We start from the raw sequence: 25,213 nt of genomic DNA on the forward strand, positions 1-25,213 counted from the left end.
ACTCCCACTCTAGCTCAATCATGAGAGCTGCTATGGCGATTTGAAAATATGCTGGCTGTGAGTTATGACAGATTTTTGAAAACCTTACATATTTTGGAAACGGCATAATATATTTAAATAATATTTTGTATTTTTCTTAGACTACATATATACTCTCCATACACCAGATTTTAACAAAATCTGAACTGGTGAGGTAAAATCAGTGTGTTGATTTGACACGGAATGACCCCTTAGTCATTAGCCATGACATGTAATATTGCGTGGGTTAATATATCCCCCAATATAAGTGTGTTAAACAGGAGATAGGAGTAGAGAAGATCCTGTGGCCAGAAGGGTTAACTGCTTCTACTTTTTCATTGTGTGTAGAGGCAGTAAACAGTCAAATGAAAGAGCAGCGAGCCCGGCGTTGGGAGAAGATAGAAAAGACACGCTTCTGTTGTTCAACCATTGTCCATTGGAGTCCCTGATGTAAACAGCATGGGGTGTAGAGAGAGTATGCATACACCTTAGATGCAGAAGAACATTATCCTGAGCACCATGAAGAAAGAAGCTTCTGTGATCTCTCGCTCGTTCTCATAGATCGGGTATCGTTAGCACTGAACAGAAAATCCGGAAGTGATGAAGCACATTTCGCCTATTGGCTTGATCACATCGGAACCTGAGATTTGATCATGACAACAGGCAAAATGTGCATCTGCATTTCAGGTTTTTTCACATGCTCTCTCATTCATCTTTGCCCTTTATGTAACAGATGCTTGGTTTTGTTACCTAGATTCCCAGAATAACTATAGACTTATATACATGCAACTCTGAGATGTCCTAAAACTAGGTGGTAAAAATATTGTTTGAAAAATGAAATACTAAAACAATGGAATTCCTTACTGTGTTCAGTGCCAGTCATCTGAGCAAGGATGCGGAAAGAACGTGACTGTGTGGTACCGGTACGGGGGTGCCAGTCTTCAGTGTTATCCATCAGGCGCGTCTTACTGGTATCACTGAAAGTTTGAACATGGTGGAAATCTGTTTCGGTGTCCACAATGTGTTTTCGAGGAGGACTAGATACAATAAAAAAATAAAATAAAAAAAAGACAAGCAGGAACATTAGTTTCTATACAGAATTTGACTGTTAATATATCGGTAACAAAACAAAATTATGATATAAACCGTTCTATCTTTATATTGTTAACTTACACAAATACCTTTGTACTATAGAACTCATAAAATAGGATTCAAGTAAAATTACTGTAATTTGTTACACTCCAATAAAACAATAAAATAGCTGGCACAATAAATTGAATTATATTTTATCATCATCATATGAAAATGGTTAAACAAGCACTAAAACTGATGAAGGGCCTTTAAAAACCGAAATACAAGAATGTTGACCTATAATGATAATACATTAAGGTAAATTATCTAACTGGTAGGAGGGGAGATTGTTGCCGATGTATAAACTAACTCTACAAACTATTTCCCATGATATTATTAATTTCAAGACATTTCAGAGATTCCATGCAACAAATTTCTATAGACTTATCAGAGAAAGGTTGGCGTGCACAAGAAAAGAAGTGTTAAAGCCAACGAATTAGTAGAGGTTTTTGTCCTGTAGCCTTAAACTTAAAAACACTATACATCACCTAACTTTCATATGGATGTTCACATTTAAAGCACTAGTTAAACTACATTAAGGTATCCACAGGCACACAAGTTCTTTATGGAGGTAAGTGTGAAACTGTCATGTCCATGAGTATAAGATTTTACTGCCTTTTTTTTTTTTTCTTTTACAGTGAGAGCATGCAGATGTAAGTTAAGCACAGCCCTTTAGGATAAGTATTATTTGGACTTACACATTGAAATCCATTAGCGCCAATATTTACATATTTCTGGCATTTTTTTTTTAAAGCTTTTATTTATTTGTATTCAAGGTAAACCTTTACCATGTACATTTTACAAGATTGCACCACATGACAGTCTTATATTTGTAATGGTTGACACAATACTAAGAAAACAATACACTTGAGTGGCTAAGAAATTAAGTGATTTCCACTATGACCAAAATGCAATTAGTTTATTCTATCTTTGACCAAAACCATGCTATTAAGCACAATTATAGATTATATTATATATATATATATATATATATATATATATATATACACACACATACACACACACACACACACACACTATGTTCAACTGAAATGTAAAAAATACTGAAGCCACTAGATGGCAGTCACATGCACTGATGGAGTTGCTCTATTATATGGTCTAGAACAAGTGTTCTTAACCTTTAGGGCTCGTACATATATCAAATGGGGAAAACGCAAGAAAACTAATGCGCGCTTTAGCAATGTGTTTTGTAATGAGGTTTACCATTAAAATCCATTGTACAATTAGCACAACACCACGCAAGAAATAGGTTATGCGGTGTTCTAAAATTTCAAATGCAATAGTCATAATGAGTCCACGGGAAACCATCCCAGTAATTATATGTTTGCTCTTCAGTTTGCTGAGGCTGAAGCTGCATTAACAGCAGTGTGAAGGAGCCCTTACTGGCCAGGACCCAGATTAAGATCAAATCAGTTTCATGACCTATCATTGTTCAATGTTAAAATAAGAATTAATTTCCTCTTCCATCTACAAACTAGGTATCTTACTATGGAGAATAAGGAAATGTGAATTTGTTCCAAAAGTAATAATAAAAAGAAAACCTTTACATAGTTATATAGATTAGCTATTAAGGATAAGGATCAATAACAATCCTAAATGTGGAATACGAGTCCCCACTGCTTGGGTCCTGACCTATAGGTTATAAACCCCTGCTCTAAAATTACAGCAAACATCTCAATTATCTTTGCTTTATTTTGTGTTTTTCATACCGTTTGGGAGGAATTCTCCTTTAAACAGGTGAGAATGGGATAGAAAGAACAAAGAAAAGAAAGATGAAAATGACCCACCAACATAGGTTTTGTATTCAAAGCCTAAAAACATATAAAACACGACAAATGTGTATGAACACCTCCTGAACAAAGCACTTTTTCAAAAAAAAATTTTTTTTTAAAGGTATTTTTTCTTGGAAAATGAACTGTAGGAATATTAAAGCCTTGTTTTATAGAATTTGATCAATTGTTATCTTTTTGGGGCTTACTTAACTTAGGACCTGATTCACCAAGGAAAGCAGCTGCTAATACTCACGCAATCGGCCGATTGTTATGTCCTGCGCATGCATTTGTATCGCAGTGCGTAAACTATCTATTGTGATCAGGACTGTGATCGCAGTCACTACGCAGACCCATCGCAGTGTGATCGACAGGAAGTGCCATTTGTGGGTGGTGACGGACGGACGGGGGGCTCGGGGAAACGCAGGCGTGCCAGTGCGTTTTAGCGCCGTTACAGGGGCATTCATAAATTAGTCACTGCGATGCCCTACAGAGCCTGAGGCCTGATAGCATGAGCTGAAGTTAGCAATTTCTGAGTAAGGTCAGAGCTTGTGCAAGTGTGCATGATGCTGCGATGGTACTCGATTGCACCGATGTTTTTGCAAGTCTTGCTAAACATTACAGGTGTGTGTAAGGTAAAGTGGACGTGCTTATGTAGTGCAGCAGCGGCATTACGATCGCATAGTAGCATACTATCGCAGTTGAACTGCGTGCGTAATCGTTATTGCATTTGCAGTTGCGTTCCATAGTAAATCAGGCCCTTATTTCTTATACCATTCTGCACAATGGTGTCTAATGTATGTAATGTAAAAAAAAAAACAATACAAACAGTTAAAATCAGAAGATAACTGGAATGTTGGCAAATATGCATGTCGCAGTTCAAGTACTTTCCTAGACATGAATGTTGATATGTTACATGCATGTACACATCCTTTTAAGGTTACTGTTCATGTCATACAAAGAGCCAAAGTATGTAAAAACCACCACATCCTCAGTTTGTATACAACTAACCATTTGAGTATGAATATTGTATGGCTTAATCTATTTCTGTAACATTATACTAGTGTACATGCAACCTGGTCAATAGAATATAAGAGAAACTGAATACTGTAATTAAAGTGCACATTTATGTTTAATAAAATTCATCCAGCAGATGGTGCCAAGTCCTCAAATGCAAACTTTAAAGTTTTCCTTCTAACTTTTTTTTATAGCAATCTATTTTGGTTTCAGTTTGCTGAATTAAATGAAGCAATTATAGCTCAGTTTACAAAAAAATAATATAGGTACGTTCTTTTTTTCTCACACTATTTCCCAATGAACAAGAATTTAACTTTTACACTTTTGTAGCAACTAATTTTAAAACTATAGTTAAATACATAGTTACACAGTTAAAATCATACAGAAAGAAAACAAATACTGAAAGCTGCAATACCCCCTATGTAAAAGATAGTACAAATGTGCCCACCCTCCTTGGCAGTTTTGCGTAGTGAACTGATTTATTTCACTACTTTTAAATGGTGAAGGAGGGTGTGTTGGTGATGCGTGTGAGCCTAATTAAATCCCCATAACAGTATTTTGGCCATAACTAAACACAGAGAAGTCACGGGAATAAAATAAATGCTTGCATGCACATTGGTAGTAGCTCAGATTTAAGAGCAAACTACTTTAAACGTATTTCTTAAAAACTTTGTACGAACTCTAGCATAGCACAACATGACAGTGTTAATTCTAGCACCCAGTCACAACCCATGCCATTCCTCTTTTCTGCCTGGGTGTCGCTCTCTGCTCTGGTGCTTCCAGCACACTCTGGTCTGCATCTCAGCAGTTTGTTGCATTAGCTGGGTGTGTTAGAGGCACCAGAGCAGAGTGTGACAGAGAAGAGGAACTGCACATGTTGTGAGGTGCTAGAATGAACACTATGACATATCATCTTGAGAGCATTGGAAGGACTTTCCTTTAGTTACTCCACAATAATATGTTTTCAGCCCAAAAACATTCATCTACATAAACAGAAAAAGCCAAAACATGCAATTATAATTTTTTTAATTCATGCTAGAAGCGCATGGATCAAGCCATGATCTCTGTGCTTTTTTTCTGGATTTTCTGTCAATTTCCATAGGTTTCCATACGACAAAGTGTGTTACATTCAGTTTGTTCTTTCCAGGAAACACCAACCACCATTATGCTAGCTATAACTTCCATAGCTCAAGAACATGCTTCAAACATGCAGTTTTCACGCAAGTTCACAAAGCTTTAAAAATGTATACTAACTTTGCCATTGTTGCTCCCTGTGTAAAAAAACAAAAAACAAAATAATTGTAGGTTTGAAGCAACATAAGTGGACAAGGACAGAATGGTTTTAAATGCTGTTAATGACACTCAGGCGGTGATCCACACGGCTTACAAGAAGAGAAATTTGGGAACTCTCTAAATGGGAAGATGTATCAAGTCTTGGAGAGAGATAAAGTAGTTGCCCAGATCAACCCAACCAATCAGCTTCCAACTATAATTTCAAAGACTGTGCTGGATTAATGAGAGTTGCTTGATTGGTTGCTCTGGGCAACTGCTATACTTTATTTCTCACCAAGGCTTGATACATGGCTCCTTAACTTTTCTGGCATAAACAGCAGAATATGCAGAGTGTTAAACTCCATGAAGGAGTTTCAAACCCATTTGCAAACTACTAAAGCAAATGACTGTAGACTATATTTTCTAAAAACAGAAGCTTTAATACAGGGTAGGGTGATGGAAGGAGGTTAGTGCTGCCAGTGCAGTAAAAGAAATTAGACTGAACTGTGTGCTCTTTATAAGAAAGCTCATCACGAGCCAACAAGTTAAGAATCCAACTGGTTTTCACAAATTGATTTCCAATTGTGAAGCAGGGCTTAGAATATCTGTGTGCAGCTTACATCCAATAGCTCACTTACATTCACTTGGCTTCCTCTATAACCATAATGCTGGAGACATGTATAGGGATAGAAACCTAGACTGTGTATTAAATACTTAAAAAATTTATAATTTGTGATTTATATTGTTACTGCTTGAAATGGTCCCTGCTTTTTCAGGCTATTGCTACAGTGGCCCTTTCATTAAATCAAAACTTAAAAGATTGAGGCATACTTTCCTACCCTTCCGATTCGGCCGGGAGTCTCCCAAAAATCGGGTGCCACTCTTGGCCTCCCGGAAAGGTAGGCAAGCCTCCTGGCAGCTGCCAAGCCCTCCCGTTCCTTCCACCCCCGGTTATAAGAGGATACACCACAGCAGGGGGGGGGGAGGGGGGCGGTGGCAAGATTCTCGCCGAATATTGTCATCTCGTGCTCACTCTGCCCTCAAATGCCGGCCACACCACCTTGATTTGCCGATCTGGCTGACCCCTCCTGGAAGGGGCAGACAATGTCGGCAACCCTGGATTAAGGCGTCTATTTAATAATCTGGGGTGATGACGTAAATAACGATCACTGCTTATCTCAGCAATAGAAAATCTAGTTTCACTCCAATTTATGAAAACAAATGGTCATCAGGGCAGCTGAAGCATGCTCAGCTCCCAGCAAGTACTGTAAGGGCCAGATTCAATTAAGCACTTATTTACTGCTATGCTAAAGTAACGATTGCCTTGGGGGGGGGGGCTTGAGCACTGATTGACACCTTGGATTTGTCATGTGCCCAGGAAGTGCACTGCTCAGAGAACCAACGGAGCTCAGTCAGTAGCAGCAGGGGGAGGAAGGGGGGAGACAATTTCTGATGTAGGTAGAAGAATCAATAGACACTGAAGCTTAGAGCAGTGAGGGGAGATTTAGTGTGTGTAGGGGGTGAGAGGGTCCCAGTACTCAGACCCACCACCATTTGTCCCTCCCCAGCTATTGACCTCACCGCACATCACTGATAAGCGGGCAAGTCTTACATCCCTGCCTAGGTCACAGCATGTTAGCTTTTATATATAACAGTAAGGGACAGAGTGCAATGAAATAAAGGCTTTGGGTGAATGACTGCTCCTATGTGTAGGACTTGCACAAACATAAATCCTGCCTCTATGGCGGGTAAAGGGTTATGCATTTCTATTCACTGGAATTACAGGAAATTAATAAACAAGTGGCTGTTTAGGCTGAAAAGTTATACAATGTTTTGATTCAGTTTATATGGGAAAATTGAGTTTCAAACTTATTTTGGATACATTTTTGTTAACATTGGGTGATTACCAAACATAAGAAATGTGTGTGAAAAGATATATTTTGAGTTAAAAAAAAAAACTTGTATAAATTGAATAAGTCAGTTTTACAGACTTGATCACAACACGTGCTGTTTATTAATGAGCAGCAATAACAGGTTTTCTATTGCGGCTATATCAGATATTAACAATATTTAGAAAAAATAAATAAATCATGCCACAGCAGCTGAGAGCTACTCTTACTGCTTCACCAGCCAGTCTTGGGTTCATCTGCACATGCCTAAGCTAGCTTGCACATTGGAACGGGGAGCCTGGTTTTAATGAGTGAGATAATATGTGCATCTATAAATAGTATAAAATAAAGTCCCTGGTAGGAGTCAGTTTGTTTGTTCGGGCTAATCTCGAGAACCATAGGATGGATTTTGATGCAGTTTTCACTGTTCTATAGATAATTTGTCAAGGAAGGTTTAGGTGTATGAAACATTAATGAATGATAAAAGAGAGCTGTGCAGTGACTATTTTAGTGAAGCAAGGCAAAGAGAAAACAGACGCCCGAGCGCTTTCTTGGCTTACGCTGCCTAAACCGTTAAAGATTTATCACAACGGTGGACTATATTTTATTTAGACCATGTAGAGATTGATACATATTATCTGTTTTCTCCAGAAAAATTGATGGAAGCCCTGTTTACTGATAGAAAATTTCAGTTTTCCCCTTTTTTTACAGTTCCTATTTAATTTATATGAAAAACGATTCTTTAATTTCAGTTCCCGGTAAGAGTCTGCTTTGGCAGGACAATAAATAAAACACAGGGACAGACACTTAACGTGGCTGGAGTTGACCCAAGTAGAGACTGTTTTTCTCATGGACAACTTTGCGTGGCCCTTTTGCGTGTCATGTCAAAACTAAATCTTTTTGTGTTGACGTCAGGAGGAAAAACGACTAATGTGGTCTACAAGGCAATCTCATAAGACCTCGGTTAAAAAAAAAAAAAAAGAATATCACAGTAAATTCAAAATTGCTCCCGTGCAAAGCTGGGGCAGGTTGCTAGTAATTATTATATATATATATATATATATATATATATATAAATATATATATATATACATACACACACACACACACACACACACACACACACACACACGCATATATATATACACACACATATATACATACAACAAATTTAGTAAGTACACTAATTCAGGGCATAAGGAAGATGGGAAAAAAAAAATTGTTCTAAAATCTGCCAATATGAGAAAATATGGTGCCATACAGGGTAAAATACATGAAAATGTACCAACAGATGAATACCGAAGGTAATCTAGAATTAAATTAAAAAAATTTTTTCCCATTTTGTAATGACCCAGACACAATGGGAGTAATACGACAGCTCTTTGAAAAATTAGAAAAAATAAATTGCGAACAATTCAAGAAAAGTTAAATGTGAGCAAATTAGAGATTATGAACTTCTTTCAAGCCTTTATTAGGTTGCCAAGGGCCAAATATGTATGTACACACATGACCCCAAATGAGCATTTTTCACTGGCAGTAGAAGTTCTCTCTCAGGCCTATGGGTTTTAAGTGTGCGTGACTTATTAACACAACCATGGAATAAGCAAGCACAGAGTGACATAATAAATCAGTTCATTCTAGACTAGTACTAAATGTGCTGCTTAAGTGTATACTGCCACCGTATCCAATAACATCTCCGGTGGTATAATAATTTTAAAGGAAGGAGACCACCAATTAAAAATGTATTTCAGTTAGTGATACACAACCCAAGCATGGAATTACTTACGGTAATATCTTTTTCAGACTGACAATAATTTCTTCAGAAGCGCTGTCAATCTTAATGTGACTAATAACCCAGTTGTGTTCCCTGTGGTTATTGACACCTACTTTTATTTGTGTCAATGACTGCCCTCTGATGACTACATCACTTTGGCTGATTCTGGCTCATGCTAGTAATCCTGCAGTTACATTAACATCACCTTCATGCACTGGAGAACAGGGATTATGCCATGCAGAAGAATGCAATAGGGGGTGATACAATTAATTGTGCTGAGTTGCTTGCATTCATAATAGTATAGCAGAGGGTGCAGGCATTGACCAATTTCCAGGGTTTCAGGGGGCCATCATTTTCTACTGCTTCTGCATAAAACACACTTCAGATCTCAATCACTGTGGACACAATTTAAATTTACTGAGCTATATAATCAATAGGGGCATGTGCAGACTAATAAAAACAAAACAACAAAGTTAATTGACAAAACTTTAAAAACTATAAAGTTTAGATGCAATATTCTAAACTAGCTGGGATACCTGGCGTTGCCCGGGTTGAAGTATGGACCAAAATGTGCTTGGACGAAATGAGTAACGGTGCATACACACTGTCAGATTTTTCTTCAGATCTGAACTATAACCATTTTAAAATCATTCAATCATTCATATCTGAAGGAAAAGCTGACATGTGTGCAACGATGAACGATGAGCGTTCCAGTTTGTCAGATAACAATATCTGACATCTGATGTGTTTGCAGTCAGTTTTGGACAATTTCCATTAATTTTAATACAGTCAAAAATCGTTCAGTCGTCTGCAAATCGGTCAGTCGTTCATCTGACATATCTGACCGTGTGTATGCACCTTTACCGTCAGTGCAGGTGCAGTGTGACAGTTGATCCTCCGACTCACTGCTCTTCCATTGGAGCACTGCCTGCCCCCTACTGGTACATATCAGCCTGTGCAGTAAGATCAGTGCAGTTTTAGGCACTAGAAAACATCCTGAGCGAACTTGCTTAAACCAAAATTTCAAATCAGACACTTCATGTCCTACTTGGTGGGCACCATGTAAACGTCCTCCATGGCCCTAACAGACTGCAAACATAGCCACAAACCTAATCATGGTAAAACTACACCACCATGTCAAATTTGGTGGAGCTAGGTACAAAACTCTGGTCGTGCATAAAGGACAAAGACACACACCATACTTGCCTACTCTCCCGAAACTTGCGGGAGGCTCCTGAATTTTCGGGTAACTGAACCCACGGAGGAGTAAGCATCTACTGCATCCCGCCCACTTTTTACTGAAGTGGGCAGGATTAGGAGTTTTTTCGGGGAATTTACGGGTCCATAGTCAGGGGACTTGCAACTTAAGAAGCTTTCTTATAAGACATGCAGAATTGAATTTTGGAATTCTATTACAGATGTGTCCACATACATCTTGCCCCCTTGTGAGTCAAACAGCCCTTCTAGTCGCACCATGCCATGATGCGACTCAGTAGGGCCGAACATCTTTTCGGGTGACTTTCTCCCTCACAGTGCGTCTTATTCAGACAGCGATGTGAATAGAACGCACAGACAGCTTCTGCTGATTAAAATGGTCACAGAGGCTGTGACACTGTTACATAGCATTTCACATGCAGATATAGCCGCAGTTGCACACAGAATATAGGCATGCTGCATATCATTTTACTCAGCATAAGCTGCATGTGAGTCCTATTCAAATTACTTTGCAAATAAGAAGCACTGTAATGGAATATGTAGCATGAAAAGACGCTCTGCGCTATCGAGTCGCACGGTGCTCACGCGTGATGTGTAACCTGACTTGTACAGCACAGATGATAGAGGTGTATGGACACATCTGTTTATGCCATTTATTATTAGACATAGCTAATGTTACCTAGCAGTTTTGGGATAAAACATCCACATTTATAATGGCTTAAGAAACTGTGCCACAGTTATTCAAATTAAAATCAAAAGAGGCAGAAATGGCAACGATTTCATTGGAAAAGCATTGAGATGTACGTAGTAGCTATAATGATACAAGTACTTTGTTAATATTTAAACGCAAGACTTTTTCAAGATAGTACCATTATTTTTCTTATCTAACAGACTAGATATATTGATATTCTATAGTTTGAAGTATAAAACTGTATTACACAGCAAGATACTTGTCCGTACTGTGCACTTATGTCAGACGAACCTATAGTAAACAACTTAAACCTTCCCCATGAGGAATGTCCTCTTCTGCCTCAACAAAACATTTGTTTTCATTCATTCAATTTAAACAATTTCAACAACGCAGTTTTGTTTCTCATGCCAGCCACCAAATTAGACAAATACACTGTCCAGAAAAGACTAATTGCTGTAATTAGCAAACTATAATGTTACAATTCCACTTCTACAATTGCTTGAACACTGGGAATTTCACACCTTTTCCGATTTCAACTATTTGCCAACAATGTCTGCTTATATTATGTGTCTCACTACCAAGCCTGTGTCAATTATTTTAGCAGAAGGGGTCTGGAAACCAACTGGATTCCAGTTTTTATGTCTGTCTAAAACTGCCAGGTCTATTTGATGAGGAGCCATGTACAAATTTAATACTAGGAAAGTCATAGGACTTAAATCAATAAAGGTCCAGTTTTACTGTACATAATATAATAATAAAAAAATCTAAATAGGTTTACTTATACTAAAATATTCTGTAACAAATATTTGAGCACCTTTTGTTTCTAGTTATACAGTACTTGCAAGTTTTAAAACCACTCATAGGTTGGCACGTGTAACATTAAAATAAACACAACTTGAGAGCCATTGAAGCATTTAAATTCACTCTGTGTAGTTTACAATTAAATGGTCAATAGGTTCCAGTTTTCCATATCTGAAAAAAAAAAAAGTAAAATGCGACATAAAACAGCAAGCGAGCTCCACTTACCCATTTTGTGGTCTGTCCAACAGGTTGTCTTTCTGTCCCCTTCTTTGCACATCTGCACTATCTGGTGCAACCTCATAAGCATACTGATTGACAGACGAACTGTAGCTGGCAGGCTGCCGTGGGACATTAACTGCAGGTTTAGTGGCACTCAAAGCTGGCGCTTGGCCATCAGTAGCAGGTTTATAACTGGCATGCAAACTGGGTGCAGCAGGGGTTGGTGGGTTCACAGCAGCCAGCAGAGATAAAGCAGATGGCTGGGATGCAGAGGCTGGGGAAAAGGCAGAGGATGGTGATGGGATTGAAGCAGGCTTGGAAGAAGATGGGGCTCCAAATGGTCTAGGTGCTTTGTTGTAAGCCATATTGCCTGAAATGTTGACTTTGGGTACAGCAGGTGTGGGATTTGCAATAGGCACAGGTTTTATTATTTCTTTAGGTGCTTCCTATATATAGAAACAAAAAACAAACAACACACCAACCACATGCAAGGAACTATGATCTTATAACTACAACATGTCCTGTAACTATACAGACGTTGGTGTCAGATGGTCCATTAAGACATCAATGTGCCATCTGAGGCAATATAATTAATGCAACTGCAAATATTTGACTTGTAAGCAATCTTCCTTCCAACAAATAAAAGTAATGCAATTTTAATGTAGAGGCAAGAATGTTTTGTTATGGTGTACTATACAGGTGGTACACAGAAGTCTGCTGTGTGTGTGTAGTAATAAGTTTTATTCACAGATTTGGAAAGCTTGGAATTTAAGCTGCCATCCATTGGCAAATTTACATAACTTTGCATGACCTGGTGAGCAGCATCATCTTGTGTTATTTCATTATTTAATTAAACTTTAAGAACATTTGTGTTAGGTTTCTGTGCCCTGCCTATGCTCCATTTAGGCCCAAAACAAACTCAGTCCCACACCTTCTATACTTCTAGGTCCCCCAAATCACCAGGAGAGGCAGTTATCAGAGCTCAACAAGTATGTTATATAATTGGTCAAATGGCAGCATTCAGAATTAAGACTATCCTTATTTGACTGGCTAAATTACTTTACATTATAAAAATGCAATAGTAATATCTATACAAGACTAATCCTCTGGCCAAAATCTTACTTCTGAAACCACCCTAAACCAGACTGCTTAGAAATGGAGACAGTCTGATTACTGTAGAACTCTACAACCTACCTACAGAAGGTGTAGCGTCTTTAACGGCTATGGGAATGCAAGGCTGCTGCAAATTTTACAAATATGCTAATTGTTGATCAGTATTAATAAATCAAAATTATTCTAAAAATAGTTTTAGCGATCAGCTACTTAATCCTACCACTGGGTTCAGGTTTTCAACAAATGTTCTGCAAGATGATATAGGCTATGTGTTTGGACCTTAGCCAGAACATATGTGTATATTTAGGTATGAAGTAAGCCATATTAAAAAAAAAAAAAAGGACTGACTGTAGATCTGAGAGGGCCATTAACAGTGAGCATTAACCTTTCTTTGAATAGGACCAATACAAAAGCAGGAATGCTTAACATTTTAATGTTAAGTACTCAAAATCGAAGAAACAAGTTGCCCTATTACTAGAAAGAAGTATGATAATTGCAGCTGCATGTAAAAATCATAGGAATAAAACTAGTTTTTTTTTTATTACAATTCGTTTGAAAACACAACACTTGCATGTCAGCATTTGGGAATATCTTCCATTTAAAATATTGTTTCACCCATTCCCCCCTACATACAGATTACACCAATTTAGAAGGTGGTCGATGTTCCAAAAATATTGTAATACAGATGTGTCCTCATACACTGTGGCTATAGTGGCAGCAAATAGCCACTTCTCTCATCCAGGTCCCACCAAGTGTCTTTTTTCGCTCAAAATGGGAGTCACAAATAAAACTGGGAGATCATCTGCGACTTTGTACATGTTTGAAACTAATTCATGTGCGGTTAAAGACACAGCCCAGCATCAGCATCTCTGGTACACTTTGAGTGGTGTTTAGCTGCATCTTCACGAGAATAGAATGCAAATAGTTTCGTTTTTTTTTTTAAAGTTGGTACACTAAACCTCCCGGAGCGGCTCCGTCACGCCAGGTGTCTTGCATCATATGGCATATGGCCACTAGGGGTAAATTTACTAAAGTGAGAGTTTTTAGAAGTGAGTTTTATAAGTGATGCTGCCCATAGCAACCAATCTGATTCTACTTAACATTTAACTAGCACCTCCTAGAAGAGAATAGCTAGAATCTGATTGGTTGCTATGGGCAACATCACTTAAAACTCACTTCTAAAAACTTTCACTTTAGTAAATTTACCCTTTGGTGTATGGGGACACATTTGTATTTTGTGTAAAGTGATGTATCCGCAAAGTTCAGTAATTTTTTAATTTGAATCAAATTACACTGCCATTTATTTATATTCAAAAACTTGTATGCATTTTTTTAATTTAATGAACCAATTCACAAGAGATGCAGATATTGCAAATGCTAACACATTCATTTATGTGAAAATAAAGTACAGACTCTTTGGGCCAAATGTAACAGGGTGACAGCTAAGAAAATGTGAGAGTTTAGCAGTAAAACTCTCACACTAATACATTGATCGAGTTGTATTTTCAAAACAGGAAACACCTGGATGAGAGTTTAATCTTGAGTTTTTTGAGTCTGAAAAACATGCAACTTTGTATGTTCTGTGACTTTATAAAATTTTTAAACTCAGCCAATGTAATAGTTTTCTCTCACATTTTCTAAACTCTCACCCTATTACATTTGGCCCTTTGTATACAATTTAATCCTAGCCAAGTCCTAAAATGCCTAAAATGAATGTAAAATCTCATAAAAGATTTTACTTTGTCATTTACTCAACAAAAAAAGGAATGTTAGTTAACACTATACAATTATTGGGCTGATTTGCCAACAATTGGGTGATCAGTCTTTTTAAATGCATAGTGTGTAGAGAAAAGTGTTTTCTCTAAAACTGTTAAAAAAACTCCCACAAAACGCATTCCTTCGATTAGCCGATCGGTCAGCCAAGATAGAAAATCTTGCCTCAATTTCCCAATATTAAGCAGTGTGTGTGCACTCTCAATAATCTGCTCATATTTCCTATGTTTTCTTGTCACTACATCGCCCTCCTTGTTAACAGACATATGCAAAATCAGTGCAGCGTGGCGGAAAATGTGTAACTTCTAATAAAAAAAATAGCATAATGTGTAACACAGATATTGGGTCGGCCAGATCAGGGGCGTACCACACACCCTGCACCCATGTTATCTAAGACTTACCTTTCCGAGGTCCCGCCTCAATCTCCCGATATTAAGCAGTGTGTGCGTGCGCACTCTCAATAATCTGCTCATATTTCTCATGTATACTTTAGTGCCCAGAGTCTACTGATTCTGCGGTGGCTGGCCTGCTGCCGACCGCCGGGGTGAGAGGAGGGGGCCCGTGACGTGGGATGCATACGGCCCCCTCCTCTCTAAAGACGCCCCTGGGCCCGATCAAACTAAATTGGATAGTGTTTACCTAGCTTAAGGCGATTTGGGCAAAGTGCTTACAAGTCAAGTGTACTTCATTATTTGCTCATCAGCTTCTGCTACCACTATATTAAAGCAAAACCACAACAAGGGCCTCATTTATCAACGAGTTTTATCACTCACAACGAGTGATAAAACTTTCTGCATATGATAAGTGGTGCTCCAACCAAATCAACTGTCATTTTTCAAACAGATGACAGTTGGGAGCTGATTGGCTGGAGCACCATTTATCATATGCAGCAAGTTTTATAACTTGTTGTGAGAGCTAAAACTCATTGATAAATGAGGCCCGGTCATTTTGTCTAGTGCACGGTTTCTCAAACGCTATCTTCATGGAACCTTTAAGCTAGGTACACACTTATCCAATCCTCCTAGGTTCCAACTCCCATACATACTGCTGAGATAATCCTACTGGAGACTTTGGGTGTTGTATCTGGGCCTATCTATTGCCGGCATCTGTAAGTGCATACACACTTGTCGATGCTGGCAATAGCGAACGACAGCAGGCGGGGGTGTGGGGAGGGAGCTTGTGCGGGGCCATGCTGCATTTAGCAGCATGGCATCGCTAACGATATCCCCAGATTGTACTGCAAGTACAAACCACTGGGGATATCGTTAACGACTCACGGGAGCACGCATTGTAAATGATAATGTGCATACACACTGGACGATGACACAAAATTGCTGTAACGATGTGTCGTTATCGGCAATATCGTTTAAAGTATTGTCTAGTGTGTACTCAGCTTATGTGTACACACCTGTCCAATTTTGCAGCAGATCTCCAATCTGCATCTGCTGAAAAGATTGTGTCACCCTGCAGTCTTCAAATCTTTAGCAGACCGGCTGCCAGTCACTCACTGCTTGAGGGATGAATTCGAAGATTAATTAAACCAGTGGTTCTCAAACTCTGACCACAAGACCCCACACAGTTCACATTTTCCAGGTCACCCAGCAGATGCACAGGTGTAGTCATTACTCACTGACACATTTTAAAAGATCCACAGATGGAGCTAATTACTTCACTTGCAATTCTTTGAGGAGACCTGGAAAACATGCACTGTTTGGGGTCTTGAGGCCAGAGTCTGAGAACCCGTGAATTAGACAAACCATTTTCAGGAGCATACACACTTCAATATAGGTCGGGTGACTAGTGATCTGGTCACCTGATTTTTCAGCAGGTTTAAAAATCTTTTGACAAGACCAGATAACCAGGATTAGATGAAAGCAGAGGTCATGCGAGTGTACACACCTTAACAATGTCAGACAAACTGGTTGGATTGGATGAGAATTGGACAAGTGTGTACCCAGCTTAACAGTGAATGTTTTTAAGATGTCCTCAGGAATAATTAGCACCACCTGTAAATCTATTGTGTTAGTTAATTGAACACACATGTTCTCTAGCTAGATATGTAGGACATTAACTGTAATGGTGCATACACATGGTACAACTTGAACAACCATAGATATTGTTGATGGATTTAGACGTCAACCGTGGCATTCCAAATTCACAAGACACCTACAAAAACTCTCACGTAAAGAAGAACGTCAGTGGCGAAAGTCTCATACTCCAAGTGACTTCCTCACATATAAGACGATCTACCACTCTTATCTTAATGCACTGGATAATGCCAAACAGACATATTTCCAATCTGTTATCTCTGCCCAAGCCTCTAACCCCAAGCGACTTTTTAATACATTTAAATCACTTCTTACCCCTCCATCACTCAACCCACCTGCTACTATCAGTGCACAAGATCTTGCTTCCTATTTCAAAAACAAGATTGATAACATCCGAAATGAAATGGTATGCACTTCCTCAGCCAGGGTCTTGTTCAATTCCCTACCTGAACCCAGTGGCACGGTCTCATCATTTGACCCCACTAATGAAGATGAAGTAGCTACACTCTTCTCATCCTCCTACTCTACTACCTCTCCTCTTGATCCTATACCCTCACAAATCAGTAAAGCTCTGTCTCCTGTGCTCATTCCACACTTAACTAAAATCTGTAATCTCTCTTTCTCTACTGGTATCTTACCATCACTGTTCAAGCATGCAGTGATCACTCCCTTTTTGAAAAAACTAAATTCTGACCCTAACTCTCTCTCAAATTACCGTCCTATCTCCCAGTTACCTTTCCCCTACCAAGCTACTGGAGAGACTTGCCTACACTCGCCTCACACACTTTCTTAACACCCACAACTTATTAGATCCACTTCAGTCAGGCTTTCGTTCCCAACACTCCACTGAGACAGCACTGGTCACTGCCAAGGCTAAAGGCCATTATTCACTTCTAATTTTTCTAGATCTCTCAGCTGCCTTTGACACTGATGACCACTCTCTTCTCATGCAAACACTACAATCCAAAAGGTCTTCAAGACACAGTCCTTTCTTGGTTCTCATCCTACCTATCTAATCGCTCTTTCACTGTTCGCTTTTCTGATTCTCCCTCCACTTCGCTACCTCTATCAGTTGGAGTACCACAAGGTTCAGTATTAGGTCCTCTGCTTTTCTCAATATATACCACCTCTCTTGGCAAACTAATCAGCTCTTTTGGTTTTCAGTATCATCTGTACACGGACGATACTCAAATTTACCTATCCTCCCCAGATTTGTCACCATCTGTGCTGGTCCGTGTCTCTGAATATCTCTCTGCCATTCATCTTGGATGTCATCTCGCCACATCAAACTTAATATATCCAAAACAGAATTAATTATATTTCCACCGGCCAATAGCAGTTACCAACCTGATATCTCTATTATTGTTGACAACTCGACAATCAACCCCACCCCACAAGCTCGCTGCCTAGGTGTGATCCTTGACTCTGAACAGTCTTTTGTTCCCCACATTCAACCTGTCTCTAAATACTGTTACATACATCTAAGAAACATAGCCAAAATTCGACCATATATTACGCAAGACACTGCAAAAACTAATACACGCACTCATAATTTCCCGCATTGACTATTGCAATAGTCTCCTTATCGGTCTTCCCAAAAACAGGCTCTCCCCACTACAATCCATTTTGAATGCAGCTGCGAGGTTGATCTTTCTCACCAAACGTTCAGTGTCTGCTGATCCACTTTGTCAGTCCCTCCATTGGCTGCCGGTGTTCTACCGTATTCAATTTAAAATACTTACACTCACACATAATATGAGATATGGTAAGAACTTACCCTTGTTATCTCTATTTCTACGAAGTCCATAGGGTTCCACAGGATACCTTGGGGTATAGGTGATGGCAGCAGACATCCAGGCATCACAGAGTTAAATTTTCAGCCTCCCAGGATGCACTGGGGTCCCTCTCCTATACCCCGCCCCCAAGCCTCAGGCCACTCAGTTTCGTAACAAGCCATAGGCCGGAGCAGGAGCAAAAAAGAGAGAGAAGACAGTCTGGAACACACAAGAATCACATTCTCACCAGAAGGAGACGGAGAAACCGGTGACCAGATCAAAGCCCATCTGCAGTACAGGTGCGACAGGGCGGGAGTCCTGTGGAACCCTATGGACTTCGTAGAAAGAGAGATAACAAGGGTAAGTTCTTACCATATCTCATATTTTCTACTTCAGGGTCCATAGGGTATCCACAGGATACCTTGGGGATGTCCCAAAGCAGTATCCTTTAAGGGTGGGGACGCTCCTGTGCTGTAAGGAGAATCCGCCGCTGAAAGGAAGCATCCTGAGAGGCGAAGGTATCAAGAGCATAATACCTTACAAAAATATGGACAGATGACCACGTGGCTGCCAATCACCGCTGAGGCGCCACGTCGAGCTGCCCACGAAGGACCCACAGACCTAGTGGAAGAGCTTTAATAGAGGATGGAGCAGGAAGACCTGTGAATCCATCCTGCCAAAGTTAGCGTAGTGGCAGGCCAACCCTTTTTATGGAAATCAGAAAGGACAAAACCGAGAGTCTGATTTCCTAAATGGACTGGTACGGTCAACTTAAATTCTTAGCGCCCGTACCACAGCCAAATAGGCCTCACCAGCAGACAGGACTGGGGAAGTAAAGGCAAGCACTGCCCTGTTCCTAGGAAAGATGAGAAAAAGGGAGTTCTACATGACAGAGCCTCCCATTCTGAGATCCTACTGGCCAAATTAAGAGCCAGAAGGAATACAGTCCTAGCCGTAAGCCATTTGAAATCCACTGAGCCCAGTGGATCAAATGGCGGTCCTCAGAGAGCCCTAAGGACCACAGCCAAATCCCAAGGAGCAACAGGTGGAACAAAGGGATGCTGAATATAACGTACACCCTGCACAAAGGTGCGGATATCAGGAAGAGTAGCAATCCTACACTGAAACCATACTAACAGGGCAGAAACCTGCACCTTCAGGTAAGCAAGGCGAAGACCGTTATCTAAGCCCACCTGTAGGAAAGCCAACCTGTGGATATCCGGAATACCCGAGGAGCCTAGCCTCTAGGGCGACACCTGAAAGAAAGTATACCATACCTAATGGTAAATTCTTGCAGATAAAAACTTCCGAGCTCTTAGCATGGACAGAGCCCCTGTTAACTATAGAGCTGGAAAAACTCCTAGACCTTAAGAGGGCAGTCTCCACCGCCACACCGTCAAGGACAGACAACCCAGGTCTGGGTATCAGCCAGGATCCTGAGACAACAGGTCTGGGCGTAGAGGCAACAGCTTCGGAGTGTTAACTGAGAGGCTCCGAAGATCTGAGTAATAGTGCCATCTTGCCTACGCTGGAGCTATCAGCAGGAGCGTGCCTCCTTCTTGCTATTACTGGAGGAAGAAGGGATAATGGAGGGACGAGGTACACAACTTGGAAGGTCCACTGGACCTACGTACGTCTATCAGAAGAGTCTCATCTCTGAAAGGCTCCACTTGTTCACCAGAAGATTGAACACCTCCTGATAAAGAGGACATTTCCCTGAATGCACGTCTTGACGGCTGAGAAAGCCTGCTTTCCATCTGAGGATTCCTGAATGAACACTGCCGATGACGGCAGGGATATAGTCTTCCACCCAAGCCAGAATTCGGGACACCACTGTTAGTGTCGCCTGACTTCGGGAACCTCCTAGGTGGCTTACATAAGCCATCATGATGGCGTTGTCAGACTGTACCTGCACGGTATTTCCATGGAGGACCTGTCCTGCATGCTGGAGAACCTTGAATACTGCTCAGAGTTCTCAGATGTTTATGGGAAGCGCAAAAACTACTGGTGTCCACCTGCCCTGGAACAAGTGTGGACCCGTCACGGCTTCCCAGCCACGGATACTGGCGTCCGTCGTCAGAAGGACCCTGTCCGCAATCCCAAAGGGGGTGCCCCTTGTTTAGGTGAGCTTTCTGCAGCCACCAGGCCAGAGAGAGACAAACCTCCGGGGAAAGCCTATTGACTGTATCCTATGGGGCAACCCATCCCATCCGGAGAGGATCAAGTTCTTTAGAGTGAAGCTGGGTACTCCACCATGTCGAACAGCGACATCCTGGAACCCAGGAACCACATTGCCAAGTGAATAGACACTCGGCGACTCTGCATTACAGGCAAAGGTACGCAGTTGCCTGCAGAGATCTTTTCCTCAATCACAAAGATCCTCAGATGTTGGGATATGGAGCATCCTCTGAAGAATCAGAGAGGATCATTTCCAGTTTATCAGTCAGCCCTAACGTAGCAACACAGATATTGTCCGTTGCATATGGCACTGAAGTATCTCTGGAGACCGTGGTAACAACAGGAGGTCACTCGGATAGGGTAACAAGCGGACCCCCTGCATCCGCAGGTGGGCTGCCATAACTACCATGACCCTGGTAAACCGTGAGGCGCGGAGGCCAGACCAAGGGGCAATGCCAGAAACTGGAAACGCTTATCGACCACTGCAAACCTGAGGAAAACACTGGTGTGCTAAGATAAGAGGGATATTCAGGTAGTCACGCTGAATATATCCAACGACACCACAAAATTCCCAGGCTCCATTGAATGATGGAATGCAGGGTCCCTCTCCCGAACCGAGGAACCCTTAAGAATTTGTTGAAGGATTCGAGGTTGAGAATGTCCTGGTAAGCCCCATTGGGTGTCTGTACCAGAAAGAGGATGGAGTAATACCTCGTTCCCCTTTGGGGCAACGGAATAGGTACTATAACTCCTGCCTGGAGCATAGAGTGTAACACCCTCAAAAATTACAGGGCCTTGTCCTGAATTGACAGAAGACCTGTAACGAAAAACCGTCTGGGAGGCTTTTACCGGGAAGAGAGGACATACCTTCAAGAAAATACTTCTCTTACCCCAGTGTCCGTGGTAGTCAGACACCAGCACTTGGCGAACTGGAGAAGCCGGCCTCCAACTCTGGGGGCTCCCGAGAGGAGGCCCGTCCCGTGAGGCTGAAGGCTTATAGTCCAACTTGTGAGTAGGACGTCTTGTACTCTAAGCCTGTTCTTATGGCTGAGCAGATTTCCTGGCTACTGACTGTCTTGGAAAGCTGTATTTTAGACTTACCCTGGCCTCACAGGGCCGAAAAGACAAAGTCCCAGACCCTGATGGGACTGTAGCCGATGGCAGACACGCAGACATAGCTGATGCCTGCAGGGCCACAATTGCGTCCAGACGAGGGCCAAACAGGACTTGTCCCGTAAAAGGCAAAGCATTCCAAATGGAATCTGCGTCCGCTTTCCAAGAGCGCAACCACAGGGAGCGGCAAGCCGCTACTGCTGCCGAGGAGATTCTGGAAAGGAGTAGGCTATATGTAAGACAGTCTCATTATGAACGTGGCAAAGTCTCTGAGAATTTGCCACTATCCACCTGCTCTGCTGGAGAGTCAGTGTGCAGAGATCCAGTTACCTACTCCGTGTTCCATGGCTCTGGCCCCCCAGCACACGGCCATAGCCGGCCTGGAAGCCCCTCCAGCAAGGGAATATTGGATTTTAGATATATTTGCACCTTGCAATCTGGAACCTCTTTCAAAGAGGACCTGGAGGGCATGGGCAATGTAGCACTCCTCACTAGGCGTGTAACATGAGAATCTACCCGTAAAGGTAACTCCCATTCGGAAATGTAATTATCCGCAAAAAGGGTATGCAAAAGGTCAACCGTTTTTGAGGCTGGAACCGCTTACCCGGAATTTCCATGCCTCCTCTAAATGATCCACCTGACCAGATAGAGGAATTACAGTGGCAACACCCTTATCCTTAAAGAAGGCATATTTGGATTTAGCCACGGGGGATATGTAATAACCAAAGCCGCACGGACTGCCCGTAGAAGGCCAGGTATATAGGCTTTAGACCCAGACTACGCCTCCTTTGCACTAAGGGGTTCGTGTCTGAAAAAGTCAATAATGTCACCGTCATCAGACGTCATGTCTTTACCCGTCTGAGACCCGAAAGGCCGTTTAGAAAGCCGAAATGGTGACTCCCCCTGTAAAACGTCCATCAGGTGCTATACCATTTGGACAATAAATTCACCCACACAGGCTCCTGCGAGACCTGGGGGGGCGAAAAGCAGGATACACTGGGGTACCATCAACTGTCCAGGGACCCCTACATGTGATGAGACCACCACAGGCTGCGATAACCCCTATGGGGAAACGCAGGGGGCGTTGCCCACAAAGGCTGTAAGCATCTTAGCCAGCCGAGGGCGGTCCCCTTTTTTTGTGCAGGCACAGTGACAGAAATGGGGCGTGATATATAATACAACATGCCCTCCATAAACCCTCAGCGTCTACATATCCCTCCGCTAACTGCACATGATATCAGTACATTATAGCTGGAAGAGGATATCGTCGTTCACTTTCCGACATGAGGAGTGTGAACGGAGCGTATGTGACCTCCCACACAGAAAAACCACGTTTACTGTGAGGTAATAAACACCCTGCGACACCGCACCGCAAGGGCTGTAGCAGAAGAACAGGGATAGGAAAAGGCTGACAGTCAGAAATGAAAGTACAGGCAAACAGCGCTAGCATTTAAGTCACATACAATGCACAGATAACATCCTGCATTACAAGCACTGCGATCAACTACACAGACCAGAGCCTGGTAGGAAACAGTGCTGCATACACTGACCTTAATTGAAGGAGAGGTATGCGGGGGACCCGGACCGCAATGGCATCTGTATCAGCTTCCAGCAGCGTTTGCCATCCCCAGCACATGTAGTGAGAAAATGGCCACCGAGGAGCAGAGAGAAGGCAGGGCCCGGGGGAGGAGCGCTGACACAGCCCGCTCAGACCGCTGTGGAATGGCACTGTGCAGCGGGGGAGACGCCGGCTGTGAGACAGGGAAGGCGTTCTCCCCTGGCGTGCTATTAACCCCTGGGACGCCGCGCTGTACCGCACATGCTGCGGCCTGTTGTCCCTGGTGGTCTAGTGGAAGGCGCAGGATCAGTACCTGGCCCCACGCGCAGCCGGTCCCCAGGGAGCCCCCTGCCTGGGGACCAAACAGGACTGTGTTACTGGCGGGTGCCCACCGCGGGACCCCGCCGCTTACCTTGTTCCCCGTGCATCCGGCCACAGTCCAGGTAGCCGGGGATCACCGCTAGCTGTGACCCCAGCTACCTACCAGCATCCCCGGATCGGTACCGGCGTTCTGGTATCGGCAGGGTGTAGGAGTGACAGCATGGACGTCAATACTGACTGTCCTATGCTGGAGCACTCTAGTTGTGCAGCCACAGCTGCGAAGAAATATTCAGGGGCCTTAAAAAGACCCCCCTCTGTACGGTGCGACTGGTCCGGCCAGGCACCTACGAAAACTGAGTGGCCTGAGGCTCGGGGGGCGGGGTATAGGAGAGGGACCCCAGTGCATCCTGGGAGGCTGAAAATTTAACTCTGTGGTGCCTGGATGTCTGCCGCCATCGCCTATACCCCAAGGTATCCTGTGGATACCCTATGGACCATGAAGTAGAAAAAGCTATTAACCAAACCACACCAACATACATCTCTTCACTTATCTCAAAATATCTTCCAACCCGACATCTCTGTTCTGCACAAGATCTGCATCTCTCATCCCAGTGCATTACTTGTTCCCATGCATGGTTACAGGACTTTTTTCGGGCTGCACCCACCCTATAGAATGCCCTCCCACGCACAATAAGACTTTACATTAGTTTCCAAACATTCAAGCATTCTCTGAAAACTCACCTCTTTAGACAAGCTTAACAGATTCCAGGACCGCCCACCTAACCTTTTATAGCTCCCTATCTAACTCTCTTCTTATAGTAAACACCTATCACATCTTCTCTTTCTTCAATTTAACATCCTCCTAACCCTAGGCCAACTTTCCAGTGTGATTGGATTATACAGCTCACCAAGAATATCTGCAATTGGGCTGGACCTATTTGCAATATGTAGCACCTCTCCTTGTGTATCAACACCTATTCCCTATAGATTGTAAGCTTGTGAGCAGGGCCCTCTTACCCTTATGCATGTATGTCTTTTACAACCCAGGATAAGGTTAATGTTGATTCAAATTGTAAAGGGCAACAGAATTTGCTGCACTATATAAGAAACGGTTAATAAATAAATAATAATTTCCTTCCAACTTTCTGTAGTGCAGGGCAAACAATTTTGGTTGTACACACTGATAGATATCTATGATAGATATTTCAGTGAAGCTATCTTTTTACAGGCAAATCTTTACAAAATTTACAAGTTAGCCTGCATGCATGAATGACCATAGATATCATTATCGTTCATGCTGGAACGCGCATCGTTACTCGTTGGTTGATTGTTCACTGCATAAAAATGAACGATATGAACGATTATTGAACGATATAGTTTTTGTTCATATCGTTCAGGAAATCGTCTCGTGTCTATGCAGCTTTAGTGTTCCATGAGGACAGAGTTTGAGAAAGACTTGTCTGAAGAATGACATTTTGGGTTTTGATCATACTAAAGAAAATACATTTACAGCGATT

General features: G+C 41.8%; 1 protein-coding gene across 3 annotated transcripts in view; it reads right to left on the reverse strand.

Annotated features, from left to right (window-relative positions):
- The window catches only part of PDLIM5 (PDZ and LIM domain 5), a 221,390-nt gene that overhangs the window by 83,853 nt on the left and 112,324 nt on the right, over nt 1–25,213 (reverse strand). For 2 of the 3 annotated variants that reach the window (XM_088464425.1, XM_088464427.1), the window contains exons 5-6: nt 11,824–12,263; nt 883–1,055 (exon numbers count right to left, since the gene is read on the reverse strand). In XM_088464425.1, the coding sequence (XP_088320551.1) occupies nt 883–1,055; nt 11,824–12,263 (613 nt within the window). Of the gene's footprint in view, nt 1–882; nt 1,056–2,879; nt 2,898–5,210; nt 5,228–11,823; nt 12,264–25,213 lie in introns of all 3 variants that reach the window. The other variant, XM_088464426.1, reaches the window with a different exon arrangement.

Source organism: Taudactylus pleione, unplaced genomic scaffold (genome assembly GCF_031769625.1).
Source record: "Taudactylus pleione unplaced genomic scaffold, aTauple2 ptg000055l, whole genome shotgun sequence".
In the NCBI taxonomy this organism is placed as follows: Eukaryota; Metazoa; Chordata; class Amphibia; order Anura; family Myobatrachidae; genus Taudactylus; species Taudactylus pleione.